The following is a 12407-nucleotide window of genomic DNA, read 5'->3' on the forward strand; positions in this document are numbered from 1 at the left end:
TACATTTTCGTACATGTTCTAATTTTAAAGAATACCAATAAAAGCTATATTTTAAGACCTTAGTGTATTTTCCTATTGTACAGTTCCTATAAAAGCCAATTGTTGAGCTGCAGCAGAGCCTTTTCTTGACAGACTTTCAGAGCCTTGTGTCTACTACTACATACCCTACTGTTTTGGCTACTGCAGAGCCTGTTTTTGACAGACTGTTATAGAGCCTGTTGTTAAGCTCCTTTTGGAAGGCAGTCACTAAGCCAGTTGTTGAGAAATAGTGCAAAGACTATAGGTAGCCATCACAATGACTTGCATTTCATGTCCATTGGGATTCTAGGCATTCTAACTACATGCCGTTCTATTGTACTCTATGTTAGAAGAGGATGGCTTATCCGAAACCTTCAGAGGCACATAGCTCTTGGTAGACAAGTGTCTTGGCATGACAAACTAGTTGGAATCTATCATGTTGGTGTAGATTCCTAGGGTCAAGTTAATGCTCAAGTAGTTAAAGGGGTATTCCAGGCCAAAACTTTTTTTTATATATCAACTGGCTCCGGAAAGTTAAACAGATTTTTAAATGACTTCTATTAAAAAATCTTAATCCTTCCAATAGTTATTAGCTTCTGAAGTTGAGTTGTTGTTTTCTGTCTAACTGCTCTCTGATGACTCACGTCCCGGGAGCTGTGCAGTTCCTATGGGGATATTCTCCCATCATGCACAGCTCCCGGGACGTGACATCATCATTGAGCAGTTAGACAGAAAACTTAGACAGAAGCTAATAACTATTGGAAGGATTAAAAATTTTTAATAGAAGTAATTTATAAATCTGTTTAACTTTCCGGAGCCAGTTGATATACATAAAAAAAGGTTTTGCCTGGAATACCCCTTTAACCCCTTAAGGACGCAGGACGTAAATGTACGTCCTGGTGCGGTGGTACTTAACGCACCAGGACGTACATTTACGTCCTAAGCATAACCGCGGGCATCGGAGCGATGCCCGTGTCATGCGCGGCTGATCCCGGCTGCTGATCGCAGCCAGGGACCCGCCGGCAATGGCCGACACCCGCGATCTCGCGGGCGTCCGCCATTAACCCCTCAGGTGCCGGGATCAATACAGATCCCGGCATCTGCGGCAGTGCGCGATTTGAATGAATGATCGGATCACCCGCAGCGCTGCTGCGGGGAGCCGATCAATCATAATGCCGCACGGAGGTCCCCTCTCCTTCCTCCGTGCGGCTCCCGGCGTCTCCTGCTCTGGTCTGTGATCGAGCAGACCAGAGCAGAAGATGACCGAAAACACTGATCTGTTCTATGTCCTATACATAGAACAGATCAGTATTAGCAATCATGGTATTGCTATGAATAGTCCCCTATGGGGACTATTCAAGTGTAAAAAAAAATGTAAAAAAATGTAAAAGTAAAAGTAAAAAAAAAGTGAAAAATCCCCTCCCCCAATAAAAAAGTAAAACGTCCGTTTTTTCCTACTTTACCCCCAAAAAGCGTAAAAAAATTTTTTTATAGACATATTTGGTATCGCCGCGTGCGTAAATGTCCGAACTATTGAAATAAAATGTTAATGATCCCGTACGGTGAACGGCGTGAACGAAAAAAAAAAAAGTCCAAAATTCCTACTTTTTTAATGCATTTTATTTAAAAAAAAATTATAAAAAATGTATGAAAAGTTTTTTATATGCAAATGTGGTATCAAAAAAAAGTACAGATCATGGCGCAAAAAATGAGCCCCCATACCGCCGCTTATACGGAAAAATAAAAAAGTTATAGGTCATCAAAATAAAGGGATTATAAAGGTACTAATTTGGTTAAAAAGTTTGTGATTTTTTTTAAGCGCAACAATAATAGAAAAGTATGTAATAATGGGTATCATTTTAATTGTATTGACCCTCAGAATAAAGAACACAAGTCATTTTTAACAAAAATTGTACGGCGTGAAAACCAAACCTTCCAAAATTAGCAAAATTGCGTTTTTCGTTTTAATTTCCCCACAAAAATAGTGTTTTTTGGTTGCGCCATACATTTTATGATATAATGAGTTATGTCATTACAAAGGACAACTGGTCGCGCAAAAAACAAGCCCTCATACTAGTCTGTGGATGAAAATATAAAAGAGTTATGATTTTTAGAAGGCGAGGAGGAAAAAATGAAAACGTAAAAATTAAATTGTCCTTAAGGCCAAAATGGGCTGAGTCCTTAAGGGGTTAAAGTGTCTCTGTCATTGGTTAAAATGTTTGACATGTCACAGAAACATGTAAACATGTTACTGATCAGGGTCTCTGTGCTGAGATCACCACGGCTGCTGGCAACATACTTCACAGCTTGCTGTGCTCTCTGCCCAGAGGCAAAACTTGTAGTATCTGGGCCCTGATGAAAAATCTGCAACAGGGCCCCATGTGCCAATTATAATACTGGTCTCTTATGGGGCAGATGTTCCTCTGGGATTCCTTTCACACCAGGGCCCCGGTGCGACTGCTACCTATGCTCCCCCTATAGTTACGCCTCTGTCTAGGCCCAGTTGCATTAGATGGGTTCCATTATAAGTCTATGGAGCTTGTCTAGTGTAACTGGATGGAGATTGCAGTGAGCTGGGTAGGGAAGCTTTTCCTCACTCATTATTTGTTCAAATAGTGGCAAATCAGTGGAACGTCACTAACTCTATGTCCTGTATTGGGGAAATAATACAATAATAGCATAGTAACATTAACATATCACATGAGAGTATTAATAGCTAAAATGGAGAGAATAATGAGTAAGACAAACTTACATTGAAATTCCTAAGCCCTTCAGAAGTTCTAAACCTTGACCATGTTTTATTGGATATACAAAACCATATACAATAATGAGGCCAAACAAGCATTGTACTATGTGCATTATCAAGTAACCTGCAACAAAAGAAGCAAATGTAAGTAAATCAAAAACAAAACAGATCATAATATTAGTTTCTAAGGGGGTACAATAATTATTTATAATGTTTTTAATTACCATTTGGCAATTCTTAAACAATAAGAAATGAAAAAGAAAAAAATGCGGGAGAGAGACAAAGTGAGATCAATGAGGGAAGTCCTCATGTTCTTAGCACTCTGTAGGGGAAAAATGGGGATGGGGAGGGGGGAGGTAGGAGATGTGTGGATTCAACATCCACCAGTATAAGACGGATCAGTCAACCCAAAAGCCCAGAAGATGGTAGCCATGGGTAGGCAATGCAAAGAGTCATTAAAGCGCAACTGTCACTTAGAACAGACTTATGAAGCTGCACGTGCGGTACACTAAGGTTTCGCAGGCCTATTCTAGGCATACCTTTATATATGAATCAGGCTGCTATACCCTTAAAGAAAACTCCTTTGTAATTCCTCATGGAGTCAGGCAAACAGCCGAAAAGGCAGGGCCTAGGGTCCGGTATGCTCCGAGGCTGCACCGCCTCTCTCTTGTTACATTGCTCTGGTGACTGACAGCCAGTGCATATGCAGCAAAACTACACAGGGCCCCCTGGGCAGACGAGCCCTGTTTGTCCATCAACTGTGCAACTTAGCTGGAGGGAGTTGGTGTGCCCCCAGAGCATGGTGGACTCTACCTCTCAGACTATTTGCTGGGCTCCAGAAGGAATAACAAAGGCATTTTCTGTGAGTATACAGCAGCCTAGCATAGGCCTGTGAAGCCCTAGTGCACTGTATGTTCTCAAAGGTATTGAGAACTAGCCTGGTGGACCATTTCTTTATCCAGGAGTACATTGCTGTGAAATCTGGTTTCCCAGTGGAGAAAAGTATGGTTAATGGAAATAAAGCTTGCCGATTGTGCAATGTCTGCTGCATTAGGTATAGTCCCACTACCCTCAGGCAGAGAATGAATTACTGAGGCAGAAATGGAAAATATGCCAGGTTAAATGTAAGGACCTAGGAGGAGAGGAGAGACACAATTTTTTACATACCCCATAAAATATGTGCAACTTGCCACCCTGAGTATCTTGCTATGGCAGCCTAGATGTGAGAAAGATATAAATGCATTTTATCATTAATTTTAAAAAAATTACATGTTTCAGTATAATACATCTGAATAACACTATTTGAAAAAGATGTTGGGGTAACTGTTCTTTAGCTCATAATGTATTTAAATAACTGGTCTCTAAAGTAATATGTTTTGTTAGCCAGGGGGTTAAAGGGAACCTGTCATCAGATTTTACCATGTATAACATGTGGCAATGCGTTATATATGGTAAAATCTTTGTTCCTACCGGCAGGGATGGTGGGGATATGTTAGAAAGTATCCCCCACCGGCCCCATAAGTAGTCCCCTGGGCGGGAAGCTATACTAACCTAGTTCCATCTTCTCTAGCTGTAATCACGCCCCCTCAGCATGATTGACAGCCTGAGACACCACTTTGCTCTCAAACTGTGATGACATGGGCTGTGGCCGGGCTGTCAACCATGCTGAGGGGGTATGATTACAGCCAGAGCAGCGGACTAGGTGAATATAGCTCCTCGTTCAGGGGACTACTTATGGGGATGGCAGGGGACACTTTCAAACTATATATCCTCACCTTCCCTGCAGGTAGGAGCATCTCTTTAGGATGGCGAGGAAGAAGTGTTGCCACGCGTTATATATGGTTAAATCTGATGACAGGTTCCTTTTTAAAGTTTTTTGCCTCACATAGGCTATAACTAGTGATTAGTGATGAGCGGCAGGGGCCATATTAGAATTTGCAATATTTTGCGAATATATGCATCTGAAGGATTCATGCTATGTTTGCTAAATTCACATATTGATGCTATGTTCCTTTTTTATTTCCCATGCAAAAATTCGTAATGAAATTTGCATAGTGCGCACGCGCAATTATATCTTACACCTAAAAGAAGAGAAGGATCAGTGTCCAGTCTGGAAGTGCTGATATATGCATAAATATTCGCATAAATTTGCATATAAAAAAAAATATTCATCATTATGAATATACATCACTATTTTCTAAATATTTGCAAAATCGCATTTGAATATTTGCGCTCAACACTACTAGTGATTAGTTTTGTGCGCGAATATCGGCACTTCACGATTTTGCGAATATTTGGAATATAGTGATATATATTCAAAATGATGAATATTCATTTTTTTAATGCGAATATCGGCAGTTCCAGACTGGACACTGATCCCTCCCTTCTTTTAGGTAAGATATATATAATTGCGCATGCGCACTATGCAAATTTCATTACGAATTTCCGCATGAAAAAAAAAGAGAATGAACATAGCGGATATGCGAATTTCGTGAACATAGGATGCTATTTGTCCATATATTCGTGAAATATCGCGAATTTGAATATGGCCCCTGCCACTCATCACTAGTAGTGGGAGGGGCCATATTCGAATTTGTGATATTTCATGAATATATGGACGAATATTCATCCTATGTTCATGAAATTCGCATATGTGCTATGTTCATTCTCTTTTTTTCCATGCATATATGCGCAGTTATATATATCTTACCTAAAAGAAGGGAGGGATCAGTGTCCAGTCCGGAAGTGTGGAAATTCACATAAATATTTGCATAAATTTGTACAAAAAAAACTGAATAGTCATCATTACGAATAAATATCACTATATTCAAAATATTTGCGAAATTGTGAAGTGTCGATATTCGCGGTAAAAATTTGCATCTCGAATATTCGTTCTCAACACTAGCTGTAACTAGAGGTGCCCATACATGCAAGTGTATGGGATCATCTTGGTTTATTGTATGTGTATGTCTGGTTTATGTGTTACTGGAACTGTGTGAAATGTGTAGAATGCTTTGTGTGTACACATTTGCTTGGTATTCTGGCAATAAGGGAAACGGACAAATATGTCTTCCCTTGACTTAATTTGTTTTAGGTAATGTGTAAAATAAGCACATGTTTATTCTCTGAAGGATACAGTGATTTTCAACTATTACATTTTTAGTTTTTCTTCCTTTCCTTTCAATAGCCACAACTCGTTAAATGTTCCACCTACAGGTTCATATAAGGGCTTGTTTTATGTGGGACCAATTGTTCTTTGTATTTACAGATACCCAATTTATATTGGCTTTGTTTTATTTTACTACATTTAAAACATAACTTTCACACCACGTTTTTGCAATACAGTTCCCGTATATGTTTTCAATTTGAGAACTGTACGGAACCACATTGAAAACTGTATGCCAAAAGACGCATCAGGTTATGTCCGTTTTGCATCCTGTACGGTTTTGTCGTTTTTTTCCGTAGCCTACCGTGGTTTTTGGTCCGGCTGAAAAAACGTATTGAAACGTATACTTTTTTAAAACATGGGAGTTAATGGGAACCTTACAGATCCGTATGTGCATACATTCCATCCAGTTTTCATCATATGGTTTTTGACTTTGCACAGTTTTTTTCTTGGAATTTCAATGAAACAAGGGAAACTTTATTCATAATGGAATGAAAAGTTAAAAACTTATACTTTTTTTTTCTTAAAAAACGGATGCAACCGGACATCAACTTTCAAACCATGTACAGTTTTCAACCATATACGGATTAAAAATTTTACACACGTTTTGATACAGTTTAGTCAGGTTTTGAGGAATCTGTTTTTTATCAAAAACCTGATATGGGAACTGTATTGAAAAAACGTGGTGTGAACTCAAACAAAGAAAATAAGTATGCTTTTTTTCTGATAAATGAAAAGACCAAAATCAGCAATTCTGGCGCTCGGTATTGTTTGAATGTTTACACTGTTCTCTGTGCGGTTTTTCATTAAAGTTTTATTTCAATAAGGCAGGCTGTATAAGCAGACTGAAAACCGATGGCATGGAGAAAAGAGAAGTCTTCTAGTCGCCATTTTAAAAGCTGGAATTTCATTGGTTGCTCTGGGCAACTACACGACTCTGGATTTTGCTGAAGCATGAGGAGACCTTATAGTGTCTGAATGGCACAGCCTGGAGGTAGCCGAAGCATGAGGAAACCATATGGTGTCTGAATGGAACAGCTTGGAGGTGGCTGAAGCATGAGGAGACCATATAGTGGCTGAATAGCACAGCCTGGAGTTTGTGGCAGAATGAAGAGACCATATAGTGGTTGAATGGAACAGCCTGGAGGTGGCTGAAGCATGAAGAGACCATATAGTGTCTGAATGGCACAGCTTGGAGTTGGCTAAAGCATGAGGAGACCATATATAGGTAATGTCCTAGGTCCAGCAGCATCACTAAACCATGTAGTTGCTGAATGAGACAGACTGGAGCTGGTTGAAGCATCAGTAAACCATATATTGGATGAATGGCACAGCCTGGAGGTGACTGATGCATGAGGAGACCATATAGTGGCTGAATGAGACAGCCTGGAGGTGGCAGCAGCAGCATCAGGAGTTCTTAAAGTGACTCGGTGTCAGAGTGGTGCGGTTGGTGGCATTACCAGTACCTGGTGGGTGAAAAAAGGTCTGATGCGGAGGAATGTTTGTAACTCGGGAGCAGCGCCTTAAATCTGTCTGGCACTATCCATATTTGTGAAGTATTGATGTGGCACCATGGTCAATCTACTCTCATGCACCAGGCATCGGTGGTTGGAAATCCTGGCTGATCCATGCCTGATTCATCTTTCCAAAGGTCAGTCTCTCCACATTTTTCGGGGACAGACGAGTTCTCCTTGGGGTGACTTTGGCCCCCACCGCACTAAATACCTGCTCTGATGGCACACTACTGGCTGGGCAGGACAGCTTTTCCAGGGCAAACTCTGTTAGTTGCAGTTAAAAATCAAGTTTGGCTGCCCAGAAGTCCAGCGGATCTTCAAGGTGTGTTGGCATGGGCATGTCAAGGTATGCCACCACCTGCTGGTTCAGGTCCTGTTCCAGGTGTACCTGCTGCTGATGAGTTGCTTCACTATGCAGGTGAAGAAAGCCACTCATCAGCGACTGTAGACTCAGGCTGCTGCTGATGGAGCTGGTACTGCTCCTGCCACCCCACTCCTCCCCAGCATCCAGGGCAGTGGAAGGTGAGCGCAGGGCCCCCCCGATTCAGACCTGCGAGAGGATGGACGATGGTGCTGATAGGCATCGACCAACTTACTACATAGGATGCCTCTGTAGTAGGTCACTTTGTCCTCCCTCTCAGTGGGTGTAAAAAAGGTCCCTATTTTGTGGCAGTAGCGAGGGTCCATTAAGGTGGAGATCCAGAAGTCCTCCCGCTGCCGAATGGTGACAATTCGGCTGTCACTACGCAAGGAAGTGAGCATGCATTGTGCCATTTGTGCAAGTGATTCCGAGGGACTCCCTGCCTCCATCTCCACTGCATACAGCCACGGTGTGTCTGGGTCCTCTGTTTCGCCTTCCTCATAACCCTCTAGTTCCTCTGGTTGCTCCTGCTCCTCCACTCCTGTCAGATTACTGGAAAAACCGCCCATTTGGCGAAACCTAAACTGTGCTCCACTGTGCCCCTCCCTCTACCACTCCTCCAGTTCAGCCCCCACAGGGCTCATGTGGCCATGGGATGTAGGAGCCACTTCTCCAGTGCCCTGACCAGCCATTGTTTCCAAAACGTGTTGTAAAAAAAGAAGCAGTGGAATGACGTCATTCATCCTATAATCCTGGTGACTTACTAATAATGTGGCTTGCTCAAAGGGCCTGAGCAAATGGCATGTGTCACGTATGAGCTGCCACTGGTTCACATTGAAGTTACACATTGGAGTACCCCTATGCGTTTGGATCATCAAGAAATCGGTGATGACTTCTCTGTTCGTACAGTCAGTCCAACATATGGAGGGTGGAATTCCAACGTGTGGCAACATAAATCAGACTATGTTGTATGCTGGGGATACCGTTCTCACGCAGCAGCTCAAGGAGGGTGTGCTTTGCGTTGTATGATTGGCTGGAGTGCATGCAAAGTTTCCTTCCCATTATTAGGATGTCTTGCAAATGGGGGGAACACTTCAGGAACTGCTTCACAACCTGATTGAACACGTGTGCCATGCAAAATGTTCTTCCCTCTGTAAGTCACCATGGTTCCCATTTCCAGTTTTCGTGGAGTAAGCCATGGTCCGATTTCTTTATGAATGACTCTTTTCGCCAAGGCAAACCATTTGTAGAACAGTGTGACACATGGTATGCTGTAGGGCCACTGAGACTTGTCTGGGCAGTGGAGGCTGAGGACACGGTGGAGGATGAGGAGGTGGAGTCACACACTGTCACAGGACCAACGACCTGACAGCATGGAGGAGGAAGTGGCTTGACCTGTCCAAGTTGGTGTTGTGGCTGTGCAGGAACCACATTTAGCCAGTGAGTCGTAAAGGACATGTATGGTCCTTGACCATAGTTAGTTCCAGACATCGGCGCTGCCATGCACTTTGGTACACACCAACAGGCTCAAGGACTGGACTACCTTCTCTTTCACAAAAGTGTGCAGGGCTGGGACGGCTTGGCACTCTCCACCTCGGCTCGGCACAAGCCATCAGTTCTCTGAAAGATGCAGAGTCCACCACTTAAAAAGGGAGGGACTGCAGCACCAGATAGATTGTTGGCGGCATAGCTGACTAAAAGTAGGAGGAGCAGGAGCATCTGGAGCGACAGAAGGTGGGTATGACATGCAGCTCCCTTCGGCTGAGGTGGTGGAGCCTCTGCTGGCTTAAAGAGGGAGCGGCGTGCCACTGGGTGATGCAGCGGGCTGGACCACTACTTCGAAGCAATGGTTCTCCCAGGCTGCTTTATGGTGACGAAACATATGTTGACACAGGGCCGTGGTGCCAACATAGGGAGTGGTCACGCTTCACCTTCTGCCGACATATCTTGCATGTGGCTATGTGAACCTCCTCCGGATGCTTGATGAAAAACTGCCACACCGCCGAGTAGCTGATTTTCCCACCAACAGTCTGCACTAATTGACTGTTACTGCCGCCATCTCCAGGAACCCTTGTTACATTAACTCCTGGGAAGGTTGGCTGCTGCGAATCAGGTGGTCTCCCCTGGGCACGTTTGGCTCCAGAATTTCCACTTCTGCCACCATGCTGACTGACAACCATGCTACCACCTTGCTGGCTCAGCTGCTGCCTCATGGGCAACCTGCAACTCTCTTCTCCTGATGATGATGATGAAGCCCCTTCTGCACCCAGCTCCCAATTGCGATTGGCTTCATCATCATTAACAAGTGTCTGCACGTCACTGATGTCCTCCTCAGGTTCCTCAACAGTGTCTGCTTCAGGATCCAGAACCTTTGCAACACCGCCTCCCACGTCACGCACCAGGACCAGATTGCTACGAGGTCAATTGCTCGCTCTACACGGACGACGTGACTGTCTTCTGCGCTGATCAGCATTCGGTGACTGCACTTGTCCAGACCTGCGAGGACTTCGGCAGGGCTTCGAGGGCAAAAGTTAACTGCGGGAAGTCGGAAGCTATGCTTTTCAGGGAATGGAACATGGCTTCTTACACCCCCTTCCCTTTTACTGTTAAACCAGACTTCATTCAAATCTTCGGAGTCTGGTTCGGGAAGGCCCTTAAGTCCTGGCAAGACCGACTGGCTAAAATGAACTCAAAGATCGCACTTTGGAGTACCAGACAGCTCTCAATTGAGGGAAAAACACTTGTCTTGCGGAGTACACCGCACAGGTCTGGCCCTCCCTTACCACCGTTTGCAGGGCCATCACCCGGACTGTGTTTCGCTTCATCTGGGGCAAAATGGACAGAGTTAAACGGACTGTTATGTACAAGGAGCCCAGCAAGGGTGGGAAGGGAGTCCCCAATATCCCCACTCTGCTGCTGGTTTCTTTTGCATGTATCAGCATGCAGAGGACTATGTGGAGGAAACATCAATGCACGTCTTTTGGCAGTGCCCCTTTGCGCGGGGCCTATGGAACGTCCTGGAACCTGAACTTAGAGATTCGGTACCTAGGAACTACCTATCGTACCATTCGGTGCTTTATGGACTTTTTCCTGGGGTTCACAACGTGGATGCCATGCAGGAGGCCTGGCGCCTTATGATCTGTTTTAAGGACACTATATGGTTGGCCAGGAATCGCCTCATCTACAACAGGGAGGAAATGTCCATCCCTGACGACCGCAGGCTGGTCCACAGCCGCCTTAGAGACTATTCTATCTTGGATCGTCCGGACGTTGATGAAGAAGAGGATCAATGCCCCTCTGCTTCCCCTACCTCCCCATACGTTTGCCTAGTAGTTTGACCCTGTTATCTGCCCTCCCCCCTACCCCCATTTGACCCCACGCCCCTTCCCCGATCACAGGCTGTAATATGTTATTGATTTTCAAATTTGTTTCTTTGATATCGAGTGATGGAGCGGAGTGTTAGTGTAGCATGTAGTATGGTATATAGGTTAGCGACCCTATGCTGTATATTGTACTGTCATGCTTTGTGCGATTGTAATTTATTGTACAACGTCTAATGACAACTGAATGACGAATAAAGCTCTTTCAATTAAAGAGTGCTTCTCGGCCTTTTGGCTAAGATCAAGTGTAGTATCTGTTCTTATCAGTTCCAGACGGTGACCCGAAGTGCCGGTATTGGGCTGGTTGGGATGGGTCTGAGGAATCAGCTCGGCGGCTGCCCCGATGTGACCTGTTCCCTCCGGGTCTCACCATGAGGCTGAGAGGGTCTAGAGACAAGGTACTTTAGTGCCTTGGGGATGTGGCACTCACTTCTTGATTCCTGGTCTTCTGACTAGGATCAAAAAAATGTTTTATAGATCTGGCCAGATGTCTGGGCAGTATATCTGCACACATACACTTATTTATTTCCTTTTTGTCACTGTTTTGTAACTTTTTGCATGTTGTGTATCCACAGGATTGTTAGCATGCGGTAGCCCTTCTGGGTGTCCCTCCTAGCGGGCCAGGGGGAGGTGTGTGTGGCCATTAGGTTCCGCACCTCCCTGCAAAAACCCTGGGTACCGACCGATATCAGCTCTGCGGGCAGATACCTTGGCTAACGCCAAGAGGGATGCCGGAAGCATTTGTGGTCCCTTACTAGCTTCAGCAAAAAGGGACATCGAACCTGGAACCTCGCAGGCACCTTTTGGTCCGGAGGAGAAGGGTAAGGTTTGTTGGGGGGCCTCTCTCCTATCGGAGAAGGGCTTGCGATAGAACACATCCTTTCTGCACATTTTTTTTTATTGTAACACGTTTGCACTTTTTCTTGCACTTTGGGTGATTTGAGAGCACGTTCCTTGGTTCTTAGAGAAGAAAAAAAAGAGGACCTATCATAGGAGAATGTGTAATCTTGTTATTATTTAGATAAAATGTACATGGTTAAAAATAATAAAGAAAACTAAAGATGAGTAATTATATAAAAAAAAGTAAAAAAAATTTCAGAACGCCATATAATAATACTGTATTGAACCAATTCTAAATATCTGAGGTGAGACAGTCTAGTCATAGGTTCCTGCTAGAGATGAGCAAAGTTACAGACTCTCCTAGGACTGTATCCACCTTTTC

The 12407-nt window shown here is 44.0% G+C and overlaps 1 protein-coding gene and 1 pseudogene across 5 annotated transcripts in view; one reads left to right on the forward strand and one right to left on the reverse strand.

Annotated features, from left to right (window-relative positions):
* The window catches only part of LOC130273001 (stimulated by retinoic acid gene 6 protein-like), a 137203-nt gene that overhangs the window by 50304 nt on the left and 74492 nt on the right, over positions 1–12407 (reverse strand). For 4 of the 5 annotated variants that reach the window (XM_056519111.1, XM_056519134.1, XM_056519103.1 and 1 more), the window contains 2 exons: positions 3932–3980; positions 2771–2888 (listed from right to left, as the gene is read on the reverse strand). In XM_056519111.1, the coding sequence (XP_056375086.1) occupies positions 2771–2888; positions 3932–3980 (167 nt within the window). The remainder of the gene's footprint in view (positions 1–2770; positions 2889–3931; positions 3981–12407) is intronic. The other variant, XM_056519127.1, reaches the window with a different exon arrangement.
* Positions 11401–11540, forward strand: LOC130343985 (U2 spliceosomal RNA; annotated as a pseudogene).

Source organism: Hyla sarda, chromosome 1 (genome assembly GCF_029499605.1).
Source record: "Hyla sarda isolate aHylSar1 chromosome 1, aHylSar1.hap1, whole genome shotgun sequence".
Classification (NCBI taxonomy): domain Eukaryota; kingdom Metazoa; phylum Chordata; class Amphibia; order Anura; family Hylidae; genus Hyla; species Hyla sarda.